Below are 22,610 nucleotides of genomic sequence, written 5' to 3'. Positions count from 1 at the left end.
AAAAAGATCCATGAAGAACCATGTTTGTAGTAGTGATGAGTGAGTGTAAGAAACCTTTTAATTGGTAAAGAATCTTTACATCAAGTTAATGTTCTTTAGACCTTCAAAAGATTCTTCTCCCTTTATGGATCCAAAAGTGGTTCCTCTGTGGCATCACTCAAAGAACCATTTGAAGCATCTTCATTTTTAGGTGTATACTTCCAAAAGTGTGTAGACACCTACACTGTTCTTCTAAAATCAGGAATATACATGAGTTTGTCTCACTTTGCTGCTGTCTCTACCCGTCTGGGAAAGCTTTACGCCAGGTGTTGGAACACTGATGTGAGGATGGGATTGCATTCAGCTACAGGAGCATTAGTCAGGTCTTGGTTTCGATTTTGGTGGATTCAGCCAACATGCTCCCCACCTCCACAGCACCCACTAAAAAACAGCTGTGCCGAGCAGCATCACTTAAGAATGATGGCATCAGGGAAGAAAGCTCCATCTACACACCTACCCACTCAGACAGAACATGGCCAATTGTGCTCCCTCTGACTCTGGCTGCAGATGGCAAAGTGGCATGGCTTGGGATTGAAACTTGCGGTCTCTGAGCAATAGTGGTGGCACATTAGACAGCTGGACCAGTGCTTTTTTGTTGCAGGACATTCTGCAAGCTATTTGTAATTGAATGCCTGTGTTAGTGATGGATGTGCCCCACGCTGAATGTCTGGACACTCTTGCACATTTACTGTAAGTGTTTTACCTGTAATAAAGCCTAAAATGTGTTGTGTTCTTCTTCTTGGTGTGCAGTTCTTTCTAGAAGATGACAAGCTGACTGCATCAGCTGCGCCAAACATCTCCAATGAGAGTATCTACAGTGTTTGCGGTCAAGCAATTCAAGCTTCAGACAAGTTCTACCTGCCTGTAAGTTATCTTTGTTATTATTGCTGCTCTCTTCATGCTTCCTCTCTAAGTAGCATCATCTCATCAGCCGCTGTTGAAGGTTCATTTTACAAAACTCACATTACAGGCTACAGAAGTACGACAGAATGTCCTTCAGCGCCATGGATCATATCGTATACCAACTCTGACTGTAGAGTAGTCATTAAATCAGATTCATTGGACCATAACTGTATATTATAACATTATAATGTTCATTGAATCACCTTCTGTGTTGATTCTCTTTGCAGTGTTGCTATTCAGTCAGTTTCTTAGGCCTTAGATTGTGTCAGCAATTGTTTATTAACAATCCAAGTGTACTTCTCAGACTTGTTGATGGAAACAGGCTAAGATTCTGTAGTGTCATACATTACACTGACAGGAACTCATGTGCTTATGTAATACAACAGCTAGTTTCAATTGTGTGTGCTGATGTGTAGCTTCCAAAGTCATCCTCCTTATAAGTCACAGCAAAGTGACTGACACTTCACAGTTAAACGCTGGAACACATGGCAGTGCTTCTCGGCTCTGGTCCTCAGCAGCCTACACAGTTTTGTTGTAGCCCAGCAGAAGAGCGCCAGTTGAACCTGTGCCAGGACAGAACAAAACAGAACGAAACATGTTGTGTTAGGGGGATTCGAGGACACCAGTTGATGAGCTTAGGTCTAGCACATTCACATATTTACCGCCGAACAGATTGGGCTTCAGATGGTAACATAAGATCCCCACGTGCATCACGTGCTGTTAGACTCTTCTAAGAGTCAAACACAATTAGAGAAGCAGCCCTGCTGATTTATGAATCCAAAATATGGACCATTTCTGGTCCAGGAGGGCTTGTTGATTTCCCCGGTTAAAAACACACCTTGTTTAACTTGGCTGTGGATTACCAAATTCAGTAAGTGTGTTGAGCAGAGAAATCCACACCTGCCTGCCAGAACGAGAGCTGATATTCACCTGTCTGTGCCTGGTACAAACGAACAAACTGCTCACAATTCTCTACATCACTACGCCTTTTGTTAAATGTACTTTAACTTTACATAGCTGTGTCTCCATGGAACAAGGACACACAGTGTTACTGATGTGAAGCATCACTGAGATATAGTATCCCTGAGTGCAAAATGGAGCAAAATATGGATTCTTTATGGAGCAAAATGTGGATTCTGGCTCAAATATGTTCCTGCAGATGTGCGAGAGCTTCATAGTTCCTACAGTCTATCGGCTGAGAAAGGAACAGCAGCATCCTGTGACCCAGGAGCTTCACGCAGAGCTGCTGTAATAGTTAACTCCCAAAGATGATCAGATTGGTTCTCATGATTGGTTATTTAGAGACATATTGGCTGATTGCCAAATGCATGTTTTGGCAGAAAATCATCTGATACTGATACTTCTGATACTGATACCTGTCAGATTTAGCTTTTAGTCCATTTTATTTGTATTTTTTTCTCAGTAAAAATCGCAGGAACTCCAAACTTTGCAAGTCAGTATTAACTTTGATGAGGCAAGAAAAACATTATTGACAGATCTTCTGGTGAAGTGCACAACTATTTATATATCATTTGACTTCTCCAGACTCCAGAGACTGAATGGATATACTCCTCTATACACACACAGACACACACACACACACACTCATTCACTCAAGATGTGAATCCCAGACAATGTGAAAGCATCCCAATACTACCTCACTGCATCATTGGACTCTTTTGCACAGAGTTTCTGCACATTGCATTTTTGCACTATTACTTATTTATTAAAAAGTAGCTGCTAGAGTACCGCACTAACCTGTGCAGCACTCTACTGTCTTCTGGCAGATTCTCCACAGTAACATAGTATGCACTTTCAGTCAAAGTCAAAGCTCAGTCTGTCTAATTTATTTATTGCATCCTTTTCTGCACTCTGTGTCTCGTCTGCACTGTCTGTATTGTGTTGTACTGTCTGTCTACACTGTGTTGTGTTGCACCATGGTCCTGAAGGAACGTTGTTTCGTTTCACTTTGTACTCTGTCTATAGTTGAAATGACAATAAAGCCTCTTCACTTGACTTGACTTGACTTGACTATTTAAAATTAGACACTTTATTCATCAGCATTCGGAGTGACAGAATCCACAGAATCCAGGACTACTGCCAATGAGTTACGGCTCCTCAGGGTACATCAGATTCCCTATGCTGCTCAAACTGCCACAGACATCGCCAGATAATTGCTGCACTAGAAACAAGAATACTCACCACACTTTGAGAACGGTAATCGAGAAGGACTGTTAACTACAGCTCCATACTCCCAATGGCAGAGCAAGATCAAAACCAGTGACCAGAACCCAGACTATGAGATTATATAAACTGGTGGTATGAGCAAGGCCAAAAACACGTAGTCAGCAAGATGCTGTTGGTAACATCTGTGCTAATGCCTGTGCTAATAAGCCCCACAGAACCAACCAGCTGCAGCCGGTCCCTCTGGTGAACCAGTTTGCACTGTGGTTTGTGCAGGAAATTAAGTTGAGACGTTATCAAAAATAAAGCTAGTATGTGCTGCCAACTCATGTGTACCCCTTAGTCTCAACATAATGTTGAAATGCTAAGGTTCTTCTCAAGCTGTGGGTGGAGATACCATACTCAGATGGGGGTGGTATCATTCTAATGCGTCCCCTGAGACTTTGGTAGGGGAGTCAAATCTAAATGGTGTGTTGAATTCCATGTTTTCAGACCTAGGTGGCTCACAAAAAAATGGACAGGGGGGCCTTTTTTCACAGTTTGTGGGTTGCTAGGCACTCCAGCTAACTGAATGTAAGTGCACAAGCACTGCAAATGGGAATTTTTCCATTATATGTATCTGTTAATAATAACCATTAGATGGGAGCACATTAATGTTAGTTAATTAATATGCCTGCCATTCATACCTTCAATCATTATAATGTATTATGCACATTTATATTTAATTTTTTTATGTCTAAAATATTTAAGAAAATTGGAAGGCAGCTGCCTTGGGGGGAAGGGTCTGCTGTTCTAAAGCTGCCCATTCACAGCAACAAAGTACAGGAATCTTCTGTTTCTTCTGACACTGTGATTTTGCACCTTGTTGGTCCCAGACTCTGAGAATGAGGGTAAGGGGTTAAAGGTTAGTGTTAGTTTTCTGTTATCCTTAGGAATTTTACATCAAGGAATAAAGTCTAGCTGCCTTCACAGTTGAGGGATAAACTGGAGGTGAGAGAGGAGGGTGTGGAAATGTGGAAAATTCTAGAGCTACTTCGATATACGTCACATTTACATTTATGGAATTTGTCTGACGCTCTTATCCAGAGCAGCTTATATTTGAACCATCAGGTAGGCAAATGTTGTTGGTCTTGTCCAGGGACTCTTATTGGGGCAGTGCTCTGGATAGGGGTAGACTCTTATTGGGGCAGCTCCTCCTATAGGGGCAGTGGTGGCTCAGCGGTTAGAGCGCCGGGTTATCGATAACAGGGTTGTGGGTCCACTGTTGGGCCCTTACTGGGCGCTGGAGTTGTCTGCCCACCGCTCTGGGTGTGTGTACTCACTGCCCCTAGCTCACTAGTGTGTGTGTGTGTTCACTACCACAGATGGGTTAAATGCGGAGGACACATTTCATACACTGTACAGTGACAAATATGTGCACCTTTTGTATTGGCATAGTGAGGTGTGCTTGCATGGCCAGTGAATCGAACCCCAGCAGTGCTGTTACCCGGTATACTACTCCAACCGCTACATAAGTGCTTTCTAACTTCATGGAGTCATTTTAGATCATCAATATTCTGGACACAGTTAAAGTCAGTTAAAGTCAAACATCCTTCTAATTATTTGTAATTATGTAAACTTGTAGTTAATATGTAACAATAACAACCACAGTGATTCCAAACTGCCGTAGTGTATATTCTAACCACACACACCCCCCATTAGTGAGTTAGACATTAGTGAATCATTGGTTTAAACACATGCTGTAATGTGTTCTGTTGAGCGTATATTGATTCGGGTTTGTTTTTTTTCATTGTGAAAAATGAACTGATGGCATCGATGATGTATTTATGAACTCTCGAAGCAGAAGCTTTGTGCTGAATAACGATGACGTATTTACTGTTCTCTCCAGTGTGCTCTCAGATGGCTTTCAAAGGTGGCAGGAAAGAAAAAACACAGACGCAATTATTCATAAAGATTAATGACTCCTTTTGTAAATGATCTCAGTTCTTTAACCTCTTTGTCTGGTGGTGGCGATGTCTGATAGTGGTCGTCATTGAAATGGCAGTAGAATGGCTAAGGCAGTTCTGTGTATGTGATTTCTGTCCTGGTTTCTTATGTGGCTCACAATAGAGCATTAAATGTGGGCTTTTCTTTATTTTTCATCATAACAATGAAGTTTTTACATCATTTCATTTCATCGGTTTTCATTACTGCAAGACATTTAGATACAAATGTATCATTTAGATACAAATGTTTTGTAATTGTAATATATATCAGCACTGACTCGCTTCTCTGCCAGTGCATTAGTTCAGAGGTATCTTTAGACTCTAGCCTACTAATAGTAGTGGATGTGCCCTCACTTCCTCACTTTTCTAACCAAGACTTTAATGTAGTATGCAAACTTTTGCAGTATATTTTTACTGTCTTGCAAAAATTGTGTATCTCCAAAATGGCAACTTCAACTTTTAATGGAGATCAAAGTAAGACACAGTGACTATTCCTGTTGGTCTTTTCAGCAAGAAACAATTTTGACACAATATAAAGACTAACTGCCATGATGTGTGCTTCATTAGTTTACAATGAGAGATTTGTACAAATAATTAAACAGTCTATAATTTTTATGGTAGCTTCATTTTAACAGTGAGAGATGGAATATCAAAAAGAAAATCTAGAAAATATAATAATATTTAAATAAAAAATAATTTGCATTTCATTGAGGGAACTAAGTATTTGATCCCCTAAAAACCATGACTAATGTTGGCTCCCACAGACCACTGACACACCCTAATCTCAGTGAAGTCGTTACCTGCATGAGAGACACCTGTCCCAAATTGTCACCTGTGTAAAAGGCCACCTGCCAAGAGACTGAGTGACACTCCAACATCTCCACCATGGGCAAGACTAAAGAGCTGTCTAAAGCTGTCAGGGACAAATTTGTTGACCTACACAAGGCTGGAATGGGCTACAAAGCCATAAGTAAGAGGCTGGATGAGAAGGTGACAACTGTTGATGCAATTATTTGGAAGTGGAAGAAGTACAACATTACTGTCAATCGACCTAGGCCTGGAGCTCCATGCAAGATATCACCTCGTGGAGTCTCATTGATCATGAGAAAGGTTAAAAATCAGCCAAGAACTACACGGGAGGAGCTGGTTAATGATCTCAGGGCAGCTGGGACCACAGTCTCCAAAAAAGAAAACATTGGTAATACACTGAGACGTAATGGTTTAAAATCCTGCAGTGCACGCAAGGTTCCTCTGCTCAAGAAGTGCTCATGTCCAGGCCCGCCTCAAGTTCGCCAGTGAACATCTTAATGATTCCGAGAGAGACTGGGAGAAGGTGCTGTGGTCAGATGAGACCAAAATTGAGCTCTTTGGCCTCAACTCAACTCGACGTGTTTGGAGGACGAAAAATACAGAATATGACCCTAAGAACACCATCCCCACCGTCAAGCATGATGGTGGAAGTATTATGTTTTGGGGGTGTTTTTCTTTTAAGGGCACAGGCCAACTTTGCCGCATCGGCGGGAAGATGAATGGGGCCATGTTTCGCAAAATCCTAGGTGACAACTTCCTTGCCTCTGCTCAGTCTTGTTCTGTCTTTTAAACTGGACTAAACACACAGAATTATACCACACATTAGATCTTCACTTTAAACAAATTTGATATTTTTTTTATAAACTAAATTAAGTCATGCAATTTTCTAAACCCCCTTTAGTTGGTCTGTACATGTGTTGAGAGACTTCATGCTTTCATTAGCCTGGCAGGAAAGCACTTAAATGGGAAAGAAATGGTCACTGTAAAAGTATTGTACTTGTTCCAGTCTTTTGTTGTTAGCTCTAGAGCTCAGCATCTTTCATCTCATCATTTCCCTTTCAGTACTTCATCTACAGCTGTATCCTGGGGCTGGTGTCCTGCTCCGTGTTCCTGCGGATAAATTATGAGCTGAAGATGTTGATCATGTTGGCTGCAGTGGTGGGCTACAACATCATCATTCTCCAGACCCACGCTTCTATCCTGGATGAGTACAGCACAGCGCTCTATAAAACCCAGCCACTGGACAGGTACCAGACCTGCAACCACTCCAAACATAGAAACACACACACACACACACACAATCAGGACACAGGATGATGTAGAGCTGTGATGGGACACACAGGTGAGATGGAAAAATTTTGAGGGCAGTTTACCCGAGTGGCAGCAGAAAAAGCCCTCTCCCTCAGTAAGTGTGGAGATTATGAGTGACAGACGCTGAGATAGCCGGTTTAGTGCAGATTGGACTGGATTGATTTTTCTCCAGATGATTGACAGCAGGAGCAGAGAGGGAATGTACAGGTCATTTAAAGTATTGTCCATTAAGCCGAGCCATGTGCTGGAAAATCTGTTTCTCTGGTCAGTCTGTATCTGTATCTGTCTGCTTGTCCTCACCTATTCCTGTGCTTCTGAATTTTCGATTTCTTCTTTCTATCCAGCCTCTTTTCTTAATTCTCAGGTTTTTTCTTCTTCTCTATGTTTCTTACAGTCGGCATTCTTTTACCTCAGAAAAATAGCCCTGTCATGTCTATCCTACTCTGATGCTGAGCTTCTTATACATAAGTTCATCCGCAATGCTCTCCTCACTGCTCCTTCATCTCGCCCTGTAAATAAACCAGAGCTTGAGCAAAATGCAGCTGCCAGGCTACTGACCCGTCAGCATCAACATATCACCCGAAATACCCTACACTCAGAAACCTACGCTGATGACCTGTGTCACATCGAATCACTTAGAAGGTATCATTGCTTACATACAAGGCCCTAAACAACACTGCGCCACTGGTTGCACATGTGAACCTTTCACTCCATGTCACTGCAGCTTTCTCCTCTGCTGCTTCACGCCTGTGGATTTAGCCTCCTGACAACATCCAAGCAGCAGACAGCCTGAACCCTTTTAAAACTTTTATTAAAATGTAGCTTTTTAAAGATGCACACTGCTGCTCAAGTCCATTTATTTGTTTCTATGTCTCTATTATCTAGTATTCTTTCCTTAAATGTTGTTTTATTAATTTAATATTATATATAAAATCATATTTTAATATTTCTTTTGTTTGAATGTATGTTTATCCATTAAGGATAGTACCTTTTTAATGGATGCTTTACCTAGTTTAGTTTAGTTATGAGCTTTAAGCTTTCGGATAAGCGCTTTATAAATACATTATTATTATGATTATTATTATTATTTTGTTATTTTTCTTTTTATATTCTTTTTATGCTTTAATTCCTTTTCCTTTTCTTAATTTTTTTCTTTTTCTTCCATAACGCACGTCTTCTGTTTTGTAATTTTCTGTTTCTTTACATATTTTTTTATCTCCCCTTTTCTTTATTATATTTTATAATAACTCTCTTTCTTTTTTTCTATTGTTCTTTCTTTTCTCTCTCTCTCTCTCTGCTCCCTCTGTGCAGATGACTCAGAGATTAGATTTGACCTGAAGGTGTGAGGCAGTAATAATATGTAGATTTGAGATTCTGACATTTTGCTCCTGGCTGAGCAACTTACAAACCTGAGTCAGACACCCACCCAAGGTGCAGCTGAAAAGATCTTTCTTTGGAGTGAACCGGCTTCACAAGATCTGCTCTCTTCCCCTTTCCTCTTCTTTTTTTTTCCAGGCCGGGTGTGCTAAAAGACTTGAAGACAATGGGTTCTGTGTCTCTCTTCATCTTCTTCGTTACACTGCTTGTGCTGGCGAGGCAGGTGGGTCTCTGATTTACTGGAACATTCGAGAGCTCTACAGAAATTAGAGACGTTTATCTGAATGTCACTTATTAGACTTTTTGCTGAATGATTTTTGTGTGCCAGATCGGCTAATCTGCATAAGAAAGGTACACTCACTCGTGCATTCTGTGTAGCAACTGCACTGTCAGGTGCAGGCCCAGCTGCTACATTCACACTGCAGAACTACCATCAGCTATATATGGAAGATAAACTCTCTTAGAGATATTCCTTCAGGGTCGGGGTCCCAGTGGAAACCTCAGATCATTCTGTAAGCTATCTGGAACTGCAACTCTATGGATATTTTTTTTAATGACCCATATTACTGGTCATTAAACAGCCCTTTTAACTGGAGGTAATGCAGATGTATCTCAGGAGAGAATCTTTAGAGAGAGTAATTTTTAAACCCTTCATTTCTGACAAACAATTTACAGAAATGACCATTGCCTGAGTAAAAACCCACAGAGTCACAGATAACTAAAATGCCAAATAATGGCGCTACAGCAATGCCCTAGTGCAGAGAAAAGGACATTTTTGTGTCCCATTACAATTAATAAGCAGTACATTTTGCTTTATATCAAAACAACCTGGTTTTAAACATTAAAATATTCAGTAAAGAGTCCAGCTGAAATGAAAACTGAAATGAAATCGATTCCAATTTTAAGGGGTTAATAATAATGAGAATAATATTTATATTTCAAATTTTAATTTTACACTTACACAGTAATCTTAGTCAAACAATAGTTTACTCATATATATGATTGGAAGATCTTAATTGTAAGATTTCTTAAAATCAAATGAACAGCAGAAGCTCACAGTCAGATAAAATGAATGTAGTGGCACCAAGGGCAGAGCCACCCAGAATTATTTTATAAATCATGTCTATATAGGGTTTTTTCACTGAGGTCATAAAAGGCTCAGTACAGTGCTACAGATTTTTTGTTAATATATTACATGATGTATAACATATATCCTTGTTTTAATTCCTAACTGTGATGGTGGTTTGGATTTAGATTGACCAGTTTTGTATCAATTCTAAATTGGCTTCTAAGTGATACTGTCAATATCAGCTGTCAATCTTATTGGCCAGCCAATACATTGGTTGTAGTCTAATATATTAGATAGTGTTGTCATATATTGTCTATATCCCCTAGATATCTTATAGCGCAAACAGTGGAAAGTCCCAGCGTTTGGTCAACTTTGTAGTTACCCATTCATTGTGCAGATGTACATTTGGATGAGATGTTAGATGTACACCCATCTATGCATGGAAGGACATGCAGTTCTGTCATGTTTTTTAAGAGAAAAGAGATGATAGTACTGATATGGAAAAGTTAGCATTGTAAGGGTTAGGGGCTAAGAGTGCATAACAGTATCTCACAGACTGACTGGGAATGTGAAGTCTGCTATTTAACTCTCTGGGGGAAATGTGTGCTTATATAAATCTGCCACACTGAGAAATAAGATGTAAATGGTTCATGCTAATGGCTTGATAGACCGAGAATAGTCTGCACTGTGCTGTATGCCTAACAGAGCTGATTTGTGTGCATGTGTGAGTTTTTACTGTGTTTCTGCTTTGTGAAAAGTCACACAAGGTGATCAGATGTCTGCATCTCTTTACCTCTGTGTCCTCTTGTAACAGAATGAATATTACTGTAGGTTAGACTTTCTCTGGAGGAACAAGTTCAAACGGGAGTGTGAGGAGATCGAGACGATGGAGAACCTCAACCGTGTGCTCCTGGAGAACGTTCTTCCAGCTCATGTCGCAGAACACTTCTTGGCTCGTAACTGGAAGAACGAGGTTAGTGTTGTTAAAGCAGACAGGTTTGAGCGAAGACAGACAGAATAGCCAATTCTATTGCAAATAAATAAAAGGCAATAAAATTTCAAAACAGACAAATGTGATGACTTGCCCTTCTTTTTTACATACATGCTGTATTACTCTAAAACCAATCGTCTTTTTACTTAAAAGCTTAAAAATACAATTTGTACAGGCTAATTTGTATACTGACAACATCTGGATACAGTATGCAGTGTATCACTCAAAGGAAGTAACGTAATTTCTCTGTTTTCTTGAAAACTGATCATATTTTCATCAGTTCATCTCATTTTCTATTATGATATTAATTGTGAAAATTATTTTTTATTTTGCTATAATTTAAATACATTTACATAATTACAGAACTCATTAAATAATTAAGTAATGAGTTGTTTACATTTGCTTTACATTTTTAATCGGCAGGTTTATCTTCTCTTGACTTCTCCCTGTATATAATGAACATATGTCTCTTCATAAATATAAGTATTTACAAAATGTAGGCTTATAGGCCATGAAGTAAAAATGAGAATTACACCCAGTGCCTTGCCCCCCTTTCTCACTACACTGCTAATGGTACCTGCTATCATTTTTCATAGGACCTCTACCACCAGTCATACGATCTGGTGTGCGTCATGTTTGCCTCCATCCCGGACTTCAAGGAATTTTACACAGAGTCTGACGTGAACAAGGAGGGGCTGGAGTGTCTCAGACTTCTGAATGAGATTATAGCAGATTTTGATGAGGTACGGAATGCTGTAGGAACATATTTAGTGTGCTGACTCTCCATTTCGATGCTGTCAGTTTCACTTTCAACTACGATTATGAAAAGCTGCATGGGGACTGAATTCTCTGGAATAGAACTGCCATCACTGATCCCCACAGCCACATGCTTGTATTAAAATGAATGAATCTGAATATAGAGGTAATGATGGGAACCTAGGTGATGCTAGGTAGTATGCATGGAAAACAAAAAAGTATTAAGCTGTATGAGCTGATTTCAGAAACAGCTCTAATGTGTTTTCTGGAACAAATCATTGCACTAATATCAATACCACGTATCTCCATTTTACCTCATATCTCATATTTTTCTATATTTCGCATTTAAACATAACAGCTGAAGTGATCAATCAAAGCGGTCCACAAATAGTCATTACATTAGCTTGCCTTAAAAGTTAGGAATGTTGTTTGAGAATAGTATCAATTTTTATTAAAAGAGAAAAATGCATGTTCTAAAACTCTTACCCAACTCTTATCACTCACAGTTACTCTCCAAACCCAAATTCAGTGGAGTGGAGAAGATTAAAACTATTGGCAGCACCTACATGGCTGCTACTGGACTTAACGTCGCTCCTGGACCAGAGTATACTCAGGTAAATTTAGACCAACATTTCTCCATGAGCTTTGTTGCTCATTGGCGCTGTCCTTGGTCCTGAGATTTTGGGTCGTTCCTATTTGTTTCTGTTTATTTAACCCTATCAAACAAAAGGTCTCACTAGGGATTTACATTCCTCAACACATTTACCGCAATAAAATCAGTCTCAGAGTAGGTATGAAGTGTTACTGTCAGTGGTGGATCAGCTTGTGGAACTAGAGCTTTCTGTGTTTCTTATCACTGTATAAAAAAACCCCTCTGTGCTGCCCTTGTTGTTGGAGGCACTGCGAGGGGTTGGTTAAACCACTGATAGCTGCTGATTTGCAACTAGGAGAGAAAACAGTTATGTAAGGACACATTTGGCCACTGCTGACTAGCAGGTGAGAGGGTAGCCATCAATGCAGATCCTTCATTCCCTGTTTTGAAAGGTTACTTCCAATATTTTGAAAGCCTGTGTTACTGCTAGTAACAGATGAGGAACCATGTTTTAAGCAGAAAATAAAGCCTGATCTTTTGTGATCACACTGGGGATCCATATTTGTAAAATGTAAATGCAGTCTGCCCACAGTGCACACAGATACACGTTAATCTACAGTGTAAAGAAACTCTCATAAACTAAGTAGAACAATCTCTTTTTTCTCCCCTCTCTGTTTTAAGGACCATGACAGGCAGTACATGCACATTGGCACAATGGTAGAGTTTGCTTTTGCTCTGGTGGGAAAACTTGACGTTATTAACAAACATTCCTTCAATGACTTCAAGCTGCGAGTGGGTAAGTAAGACAAGTGGGCCTATGTGACACAGTTATTCTTCATTAGCCTAAATTTTATTCCTCTGAGCTCTGTTGATCACTACATGCGTTCTGGCTGAAAACGCTGTAATACAATTTGCACTAATCTAAAAAATGAGGCGTAATTCAGAATTAATCAATCAGGGATAGTCTGTAAGTAATCAGAGTAATCACTAGTTCTTAATCTTCTCAGCTTCTGAGCTTCTGAAACCAACCAGAGTGCCCTAAATGTTTTAGCAGTTTAGAAAACCGAAGCCAGGAGAGCATCTATTGTGGGTGATCACACTGCTGCCAAGTTACTTCATACTAGTAAGAGAATAGTCTTTGACAAAGCTGCATGTTCCCTACTTTTCAGGAATAAACCATGGCCCAGTCATCGCAGGGGTAATAGGAGCACAGAAGCCGCAATATGATATCTGGGGAAACACTGTAAACGTAGCCAGTAGAATGGAGAGCACAGGAGTCCTCGGGAAAATCCAGGTATGGACTCCTCTGCTAAACTGTGCAGTTAGCATGGCATAATTTAATCTATTTGCTTTTTCTCAGTGCTTTGTCTGATTTTGTAATAACTTTTGCCACATTGTGAAATTAAAGGGTCCATATTTTACATTCTTACATATAGGTCCATATGTATCTAACAAAAACAGTTATTTTCCAACCTCCCTGGCATTAAGTAGCCGTGTTTGTTACAGTGCTTCTGTGTCAGACTATAGTCTATGTATAGACTATATAGAGGCCTGCAACATTTTGGGAACAGCTGTAAATAGTTAAGTAAGAAGATGAACAGGCCTCCTTTTCAAGATTCTAAGCAAGAGTAATGTATTATTATAGCAACCTGTACAATTTTAGAGTGAGGAAAGGCGCACCATGCAAACATTTGGGAACCCTATGAGATCTAAGTTCTCATTGCTCATTGCACACATACGACCATAATGGAAGAGTCATCAGGACAAAAGCATTTTCAAAGGAACAAAAAAGGAGCAAACATTTTGAAAGGAACATCTGAACAAGTCTACTGCATTTAATGCATGTCCTGTGGTCTGATGACGTTGAAATAAAACATTTTGGCCGTGATCAGTGTTATCTTTAACTTTACGCCTTTTGGAAATGAATCATCTCAGTTCTAACTGACTTCCCTGTATTGTGCCTCTTTCAAAATGCAGACCTGGGAAACCGAAATGGATCCTTACTCCCTTATTAATATTGTGTAATATAGGGAGGAATATTTTGTTTACCTAGAACATTTTCAGTAGTAGTAGAAAGACACTTTCTCATCATCACCATACGACAGTAACAAATACCTGAGTGGCTGAGCTGGGTTTAAAGCTTCCTACACACATGAGCCGAATTCTGAATTAGTAAAAACACTGTGCTGTTCATGGGCTGTTACGTTACTTACAAACAATGCCTCCCACTTTGGTAGCGGTTCTAGACCATTCCAACTGGGGGAAGGGGGCAGTCTAGGGACAGTGGTTATGTTAGAGGGGCTGACTGCTTTTTAGCTTATGGTGCTTTGCAGGCATTAAGAAACAAATGTATGCATTCAATATTATTTATCATTTTACTTATACAGTTTAATATTCACTCTCGTCATGTTCATCTGGCTCTATCTGACTTTCTGCACAAGTCGCTTTCTTTTTTTGGAAGAAGTGTGAAATCTCACTTTGCTCTTGACTGTTGAGTGATTGCTGAGTTAGCTTTGCCTTAATTTCCATGGGGATCAATAAAGGATCTATCTAGCTGGTTCAATGTTAAACACATAGCTTTGGATATAAATAACTTGCAATGCAACAAATTCTCAAAAAAGTCCTAATTATATATATATATATATAATAATTATAAAAAAGCATGATTATATGAACAGTAAGTTGCCACTTTGTCGCCGTGTTTTTGCAGAAGTTAGGGGGCCGTAGGGGGATTCAAGCGTGTTATGAGAGGGGTGCTCCCCATTAACAAATAACGTGAGCAAATATGTGAAATTCACTCAGTCAGTGGCTCATAACTATCATTTGCTTAGCTATATGAGCAAACGTCATTGGCTCCAGTTCGTTCCGCTGTGTGTTGCTTAGTAACAGAAAACTTTCCATGGATTTTGACAGGCTGATGAAGTACGCTCTGATATTAATATCAATTACAAGTGCATTGTGGGAGACTGTAGTGCCATCAAAGTCACATTCTAATTCAACTTTATAATTCAGACTCTCAGAGAAAAATGGCTGACATTTAGTAGCGCCCTAAAAAGCAAAAAAGGAGTCATTTCAGTCACAGCCTGTAACTATGCCTTTACTATGAATAGGCTGGGTTAAACTACTGTAGGCTGAATAAGCAGATATATGTAAACGTGTTGTTTTAGTGACGTCCAATCAAAACAGGCTGTTGTTGAAGTATAGTCCCCATATATACAGGGGAAATAATGGTATGCTTTGAAACATCAACAGTGTTAAATGATATTATTATTTCTCATTCTTATGCTGTTATTGTTTATTCCAGGTAACCGAGGAAACAAGTCGGATCTTACAGACTTTGGGATACATGTGCTCTTGTCGAGGGATCATCAATGTGAAGGGCAAGGGGGACCTAAAGACTTTCTTTGTACACACTGAAATGACCAGAACCTTGTCGCAAGGGAATGTAATGCCTTGAACTCCTTATATACACAGACCAAGAACATGAACGTGTACAACTGCATACAGAAAAACACCAGATAGACACACGTTCAGTATCACTATGGCCTAGATACCTTTCTACGGCAGATCATCTTCTGAACCGCTAAGAACACCTGTAAACAGATATTCAACAATCTTCAAGGAATCGGAAACCCGGACAAGTCACTGTGTGAGCAACCCAGATCAGAACGGCTGAGGGTTTGTAAAATATTTATGAAAAAAGATAACACTTTGCAAAAGGGTCGTGTTTGTAAGACTACATGTAGGACTGTAAGCCTTTTATGACTGCTGTAATAAACCTTATTAAGGTTTATTCCAATAAGCTTTGCTTGTCATAACACTTTCTGAGGTGAACTGACAGTAAAATTGAAAAAAGCAGCTTTTAATGGCAATTTATGTTTGTTGGAATAAGCTTTTGTAAATGTAGTTTATATAAAGGCCTTATAAATGTTGCCCTTCAGTAAAGTGTTACCAGGTAAACAAATTACATGTGTGTTCATGTTTCGGTGCCATTTTCTTATTCATTAAAGAATTTCTATAGAAAAATATTCGTGCCATTTATATGTGAAGTTGAAACTGTGTGTACAGTGACATTGCATTCATTGCAAGTAAGATTCATATATTTTATTGATTTCAGATTATAGCAATATAGTGTGTAAGCAATGTTTGTTTAGATATCAGTTCCAATACTCATCACAATAACAGTATTTTCTTTGTATTGACTGATGTACACAGGTTCTGCTGTGTTTGTTTCATTCAGATTTCCCGTTTTTGGGTTTATTATGCTGACACTTCAGTTTATCTCACACATACATTATACACCTCATGGGCAAAAGTCTCAAACTGGAACAACAGGCCCATACCCCTCCTCCAGTGTTTTTGTAATCCCGTTTTTCCTGTAAAACTCTGACTGAATGTGAGCAACTCTGACAAACTGCCGCCCCGGTTTGTAAATGAGTGGTGGCAGCCGTCGCCCATACTCGGATGATGAGAGCACAGCAATGGGTCTTGATGATTCCTGAGAAAGGGTGGGGTACAGTCAGTATGGGTTATAAAACAACACTGCATTACTGCATGCATTTACTTCCTTTTATCTTGGCTTTGTTTATCTAAAAGGACAAAGCCCAAAGGGCGAAACCTGCTATAGCTGGAAGTTATGTGAGAATGTTATATACCAGTGTTTGCCAACCCTACTCATGGAAATCAACTTTCCTGGAGGTTTGTTAAGCTAGCTGATTCTGAACTCTGTTCTGCAAGTTGGAAAAGACAAAGGAATGAAAGGGTTGACCGCAGTAGCTCTTAAAGGATACACATTTTGAATGGACTGTTTTTGTAACGCCACAAAAGCCAAAGTGTTTTTATACAATGATTAGCCATAACATTAATACTACCTGCCTAATATTGAGGTATCTGTAACCTGTGGTATCTGGCGCCAAGAGGTTAGCAGTAGATCCTTCAAGTCCTGTAAATTACGAGGTGGGGCCTGCATGGATCACTACAATGAGCCTCAGGTGACCATGACCCTGAAGTCGGTTCACCTCTTGTACTTTCTTGAACCACGTTTGGTAGGTACTGACCACCGCATACCAGGAAAACCCCACAAGACCTGTCTAAAATTTTGGAGATGTTCAGGCCCAGTCGTCTAGCCATCACAATATGGCCCTTTGTCAATGTGGCTTTCTTACGCTTGCCCATTTTTCCTGCTGAAAAATGTTTCCTGTCTGTTCACTGCTGCCTGATATATCCCACCATCCCACCCCTTGACAGACCCCACTGTAGATTAAGGCAGTCAATGTTTTCCACTTCACTCAGTATTAATGTTATGGCTGATTAGTGTATATCTGCAGATTTAGCCCACTACAGAAACAATAGAGGAGAGTCCATTAAACAGGCACTGTAAAAAAAAAAATAATAGAGAGAATAAAGAGAATTTGGGAGATGCTGAAGTCAACTGAATTTTACACACACTTCAGGAAAAAACAGCATTGTGGGATAAGGGCCCTTTACATTGTGTTTAAGTCACCCTCAATAGCTTTTAGGGGAATGTTAGATAGCTAGCACTAGCTATACCTCACTGAAAATGTCCAGGCCACGACTCTTGGCGTGTTCTCGGTCATCTCTGTGTAACTTGTTATTATAACCTTCAGCTCGTCGATGTATGCAGTCATACAAATACACTTCTGCAGCCTTACAGAGGAAAAAAAGGTACAGGTAAGCACATGTAGTCAGAATGACAGATGTACACCTGGGCATGGGCACACTTATAGGCACTCTCTTCAGTTTGATAAAAAAAAAATAAATAAAAACACTAAAGTATTTATTCAGCCATGTGAGGCACTACTGATGCTATTACTACTTAACAACAGACCTAACCTTTGAAAAGTATGAAAAGTCTTCAGTCATTTCTCCAATAAATCTGCTTTTCTGTAGCTAGTTAAATGGTCCCAGAGCTGAGAGAGCTCCATAAACCATTTTGCTCTGCACTTTTTGGGTTAATAAACGACAGAACACAGTGGAATATCAATATTTTAGCACTACTGAAGCAAGAAAGAGTTCCTTAGGGACTGTCGCAGCTAGCAGCTATAACGAAAACCCTAATTAGCGCTATCTGTCTTACAGAGCCTAAAGAGAGCTGGGCTGTGAGGTGCGCAGCTAGCGTTAGCCTAACGTTACCTTCGGAATGCAGTTGAAATATCTCCTCTCTTTGGGCTCGTTTCTTCTTGGCGGTATAAAACTAAAAACGGACAACGCAGAGAGAGGTTTGGACCGTGCTTGAGAGAACACGTCCATTTTAGCGGCTTTAAGGCATGAATTTGTCTGAAAGTAGAGCTAATTTGGACCTGCCAGCCTCGGTTGCTTGGATACGGACTCAGAGTCACGCAGGCGCAGTAAAGCCAAACAACAGGGAAAGGTCCGAGTTAGAAAATTAATTTATTATTTATTAGAAAATTATTAATTATTAAATACCGTGGAAATAAGAACAAAATAAAGACAATAACCGCTGTCATTAATAATAAATATTTTTTTAAATTATTTTTTGCCTATGTATGTGAAATATATTAATTTTATATTATTTAAAACCCATAATTAACACAGTGAATAAAAATCACACATTGTAAAATGTACGTTTCTGTCTTAAATATGATGTAACGCTGACTTTAACATCAAACCATAGCCATGCTCAAACATGTATCCAAAATAATCCATACAATATCTAAAAAGACAATAAACTACTAGTAAATATGAAGAATTATTATCTATTACTATTAATTATTCAATACTATCAATTATTCAGTAACTACTATAAATGATTTAGTATCAACCATGAATTACTCAGAAACAACTCGGGCTGACTGAGAGTCTCTTTACATCTGGTCACTTCCTGTGTCTTCAGATTCTTCAGATATCTGGACAAGTCCAAGTCACATACATATGCAAGTGTAAACACACCCAAGACTCCAATCACTCAAACCACTTCAGAAGGAGGTCTGAGACGGAAAAACTGGGAATAACTGGGCATATTTCTGTCCCACACAGCGATCAGATTTCAGACAGAATAACCGGAGACACATTTCACCATTGGTTTATGTAACTGCTGTAAATGAATCAGTAGCTACCATAAATTATTCAGTAACTACTAGTAACTTCTACATATTATTTTGTAAATACAATATTATTTAGTGACAAATATGAATTATTCAGTAACTATTATAGAGCACTGGACTATTGATGCCAGGGTTGTGGGTTCGATACCCGGGATCGGCAAGCTGCCACTGTTGGGCTTTTGAGCAAGGCCCTTCAACCTCGCTGCTCCCCGGGTGCCGCAGCAATGGCTGCCCACCACTCCGGGCATGTATGCTCACTGTCCACTGTGTGAGTTTCACTGGTGTGTATGTGTGTGTTCACTGCACGGATGGGATAAATGCAGAAGCCAAATTCCTTCTGTGCCCGTCACAAGTGGTCAATGTACATGTGGTGGTTGGTGTGGTGCAACAGATAAAACCACTACCTGCCACTGAGCTACCACACCATGTGGGAGACTGGGGTTCGATTCCCGGTCTGGGTGACTATGCTGCACTACACCAATAAGAGTCCTTGGGCAAGACTCCTAACACTACACTGACCCACCTCTGTAATATGAGTAGCTCTGGAAGTCACGCTGGATAAGAGTGTTGGCTAAATGCCATAAATGTAAATGTGAATTACCCAGTGTGTAGAGTTTAATGGCTTCAAAAATACAAGATTTAAGCTACAAATTATAATTCAGCGCACAGATAAAAAAATACTTGATTTAAAAATATTCAGTAAGAAACACTAGTAACCCAACTTCTGCTTTTTGTGGTGCTGTGAAACGACTTCCCTTAACGTTAAATGTTTTTGTTCCTGTCTCCTATTCAGTCCCACTGTGTCTACATTGTTGCTCGTGTTATTGTAAGAGTCCAACAAAACAAAGCGAGATGAAGCCTTTTCCACAGCGGCAGTGTAATAGCACCATGTCCATTACCAAAAGAGTCAGGATCTTTATAAATAACTTTCACTCGATGAGTGACTGTAGTAAGCGCCACTTAGTGAAAGCTTTTCCCAGAGACAAACACCGTAGCCCACACTTTTGTTGTTGTTGACATTTTAGGGAAGTGCTCTTGAAAGGTGCTACTGAAAAACCTACTTCATAACCTTACTTTTTTAACATTTTTGAAACAGTTATCCACTTGTACAAGGGCACTACACCACTGTTATTCAGCACACATCACGTGTGTGTGTGTGTGTGTAGGAGGGGGGGGTGAGTAGGCAGGTTAGAAGAGGCTTGGAGGGTTGAGGGAGCAACTCTGGCTTAAGGACTACGCTCAGCAGAGATTTCAGAAAGGCCAGAATGAACAGAAAAACCTGAATCTGAATCGCAGCTAATGGTTTAGGGTTTCAGAGGAACAACACTTAATTTAAACCATTTATAAACTATATAAAATTGTATTCAAAGGCTACGGACACCGTGGTCACATTAATTACATGTTTTATTGATGTTCTAAGTGTAAATAAGCACATCCTCCACAGAGAACACACTAGTGCACATTTTAGTGCACAATTTAATATTTTTTATTATTATCTTATTTGCTAGATTTACCATATTTAAATTTTGTTTGCCCTCCTTTTTTATTTTTTTTATTTTTTTTATTTGCCCCCTATATGTTAAATGTAACAAATACATAGGACATGTATTGGAACCCGCCATATTTCTGTGTCTTGTAGAGGCTTTGTTAACCTTTAACCTTTACTTTACTTGGATTTACCTAATCTTTACTTGGAAAAGCAAGAAAGCATGCCATTACAACAGGGCTGCCAAAACCTTTGCATAGAACTGTAGGTGCAGGGCCCCCATAACAGCTCACACACTCCAGATAAAGGTGGACAGCATTCTTGTTTTTTTACACATCCAGATCTCACCTCTGATTCTTATTAAGTTTAATGTACAGCTGGCCAGACTGCCCATTTTCCCTGATAATGATCTGTTTGAGGCAAGATACTGAAGGAAAGTCATGAAGACTGATGGTGGCATCTCAAGCCAAAGTACATTTTCTCCACAACAGCCCCATCCTCACTACCACAGGACAGGTGCTCAAGTTTAAAATGATCACAGTCATTAATTGTATAATAATTACTCCCATTTTTCTATAAATCATCAAAAGATAAGTCGTTTGATGGTCAGGCATGTCCTGTTCCCTCAATGTTTCATGGCAAACCGATCAGGCCAAGCATTGAATTTGACAGCTGGGCAGTGGTGGCTCAGCGGTTAGAGCGCCAGGTTATCGATAACAGGGTTGTGGGTTCGATTTCCTGGGCTTGGCAAGCTGCCACTTTTGGGCCCTTGAGCAAGGCCCTTAACCCTCTCTGCTCCCCGGGCGCTGGAGTTGGCGGCCCACCGCTCTGGGTGTGTGTGTGTACTCACTGCCCCTAGTTCACTAGTGTGTGTGTGAGTGTGTGTTCACTACCACAGATGGGTTAAATGCGGAGGACACATTTCGCTGTGCAGTGCACACTGTACAGTGACAAATACGTGCAACTTTACCTGTTCATGAAAACGTCTCAATATGTGATCCAAAATTGCATCAATTTGAGTGAAGGAGGCCTTCTTTAGGCTAAAAAATCAAAACAAACATCAGAGATATAGCACAACATCTGGACCGGCCAAAACAGCAATTTGGTACATTTCTAAAAGCAGAAACACACTGGTGAGATCATGAAAGACAACTGAAGTAAATGACTGCAGAATTCCTTCCTTTGTGAAGAAAAAGCCTCTTCATAACATCTAATCAAGTCAAAAACACTCTGGAGGAGGCAGACGTATCATTGTCAAAGTTGATACAAGGTAATCAAGAGTTGCCTTCATGAATGTAAATACAGAGGTTTTACGTCAAGATGCAAAACACTGGTTACACTCATGACACAGAAAGGCCAGATCAGACTGCTAGAAACCATCTAAGAAAGCCGGCTCAGTTCTACAGCCAGATTCTTTAGATAGATAAAACCAAGATTAACTTGAGTATGGATCGGGGTGGGAAAGGCTCGTGATCCGAAACATAACACATTATCTGTCAAACATGACAGAGGCACTGAGGTTATGACATGGGCATGAATGGCTGCCAATGGAACTGGGCCACTGGCCTTTATTGATGATATGACTGCTGATACAGGTAGCAGGATGAAATATTAGTATTATTATGAAATATGTGGAGCTACCTTCTGCTCAGATTCAGGCAAAAACTGCAAAACTGATCGGATGGCTCATTCACAATACAGATGGAAAATGACCCAACACATACCGCAAAAGCAGCCCAGGAACTTCTTAAGGCAAATAAGTGGAATGGTCACCTGACCGCAACCCATTTTGATCAGCAAAATCAAGAAAGACCCACAAACAAGTAGCAAGTGAAGGTCTAGCAGAGCATCTCAAGGGAAGACATGGTGAAGTCCATGTTTTTTGTTGTTGTTGTTTTTTTTTTTTAAATGGACCAATCACTTATATCGCAGGTGTTTTTTTGTATCAACACATGTGATCACACCTTATCAGCTACTTATTCATCATGAGCTGCATTAGGTGTATAAGGAGCCGTGAGTACC

At 39.8% G+C, this 22,610-nt stretch overlaps 2 protein-coding genes across 2 annotated transcripts in view; one reads left to right on the top strand and one right to left on the bottom strand.

Moving 5' to 3' along the window:
* The window catches only part of adcy2b (adenylate cyclase 2b (brain)), a 95,366-nt gene extending 79,323 nt beyond the window's left edge, over positions 1–16,043 (top strand). Inside the window, exons 17-25 of the mRNA XM_072675892.1 lie at positions 790–903; positions 6,984–7,168; positions 8,748–8,832; positions 10,493–10,651; positions 11,266–11,412; positions 11,932–12,039; positions 12,699–12,813; positions 13,187–13,311; positions 15,322–16,043. Coding sequence (XP_072531993.1) covers positions 790–903; positions 6,984–7,168; positions 8,748–8,832; positions 10,493–10,651; positions 11,266–11,412; positions 11,932–12,039; positions 12,699–12,813; positions 13,187–13,311; positions 15,322–15,474 — 1,191 coding nt within the window. The 3' untranslated portion in view covers positions 15,475–16,043. The remainder of the gene's footprint in view (positions 1–789; positions 904–6,983; positions 7,169–8,747; positions 8,833–10,492; positions 10,652–11,265; positions 11,413–11,931; positions 12,040–12,698; positions 12,814–13,186; positions 13,312–15,321) is intronic.
* Positions 16,044–16,106: 63 nt separating this feature from the next.
* Positions 16,107–18,354, bottom strand: cfap90 (cilia and flagella associated protein 90). The gene is made up of 3 exons (XM_072675896.1): positions 18,171–18,354; positions 17,568–17,684; positions 16,107–16,515 (listed from the first exon to the last, which is right to left on the bottom strand). Exons 1-3 carry the CDS (start codon positions 18,285–18,287, stop codon positions 16,336–16,338), a joined length of 414 nt encoding a protein of 137 aa, XP_072531997.1. The 5' UTR covers positions 18,288–18,354; the 3' UTR covers positions 16,107–16,335.
* Between the last annotated feature and the right edge of the window lie 4,256 nt (positions 18,355–22,610).

This window comes from Salminus brasiliensis, chromosome 3 (assembly GCF_030463535.1).
Source record: "Salminus brasiliensis chromosome 3, fSalBra1.hap2, whole genome shotgun sequence".
Classification (NCBI taxonomy): domain Eukaryota; kingdom Metazoa; phylum Chordata; class Actinopteri; order Characiformes; family Bryconidae; genus Salminus; species Salminus brasiliensis.
Note: the sequence above shows the minus strand (reverse complement) of the source record. Positions and strands in the feature narration are given on the sequence as shown.

Bases quoted from the DNA above. Each gene is read 5' to 3' on its own strand.
- cfap90 (XM_072675896.1), bottom strand. From the start codon at position 18,287: ATGGACGTGTTCTCTCAAGCACGGTCCAAACCTCTCTCTGCGTTGTCC. The intron at 17,685-18,170 runs GTAACGTTAGGC...TTCCTCTGTAAG, and splicing joins ATTTCAACTGCATTCCGAAG to GCTGCAGAAGTGTATTTGTA. The intron at 16,516-17,567 runs GTATAGCTAGTG...ACCCTTTCTCAG, and splicing joins GCCTGGACATTTTCAGTGAG to GAATCATCAAGACCCATTGC.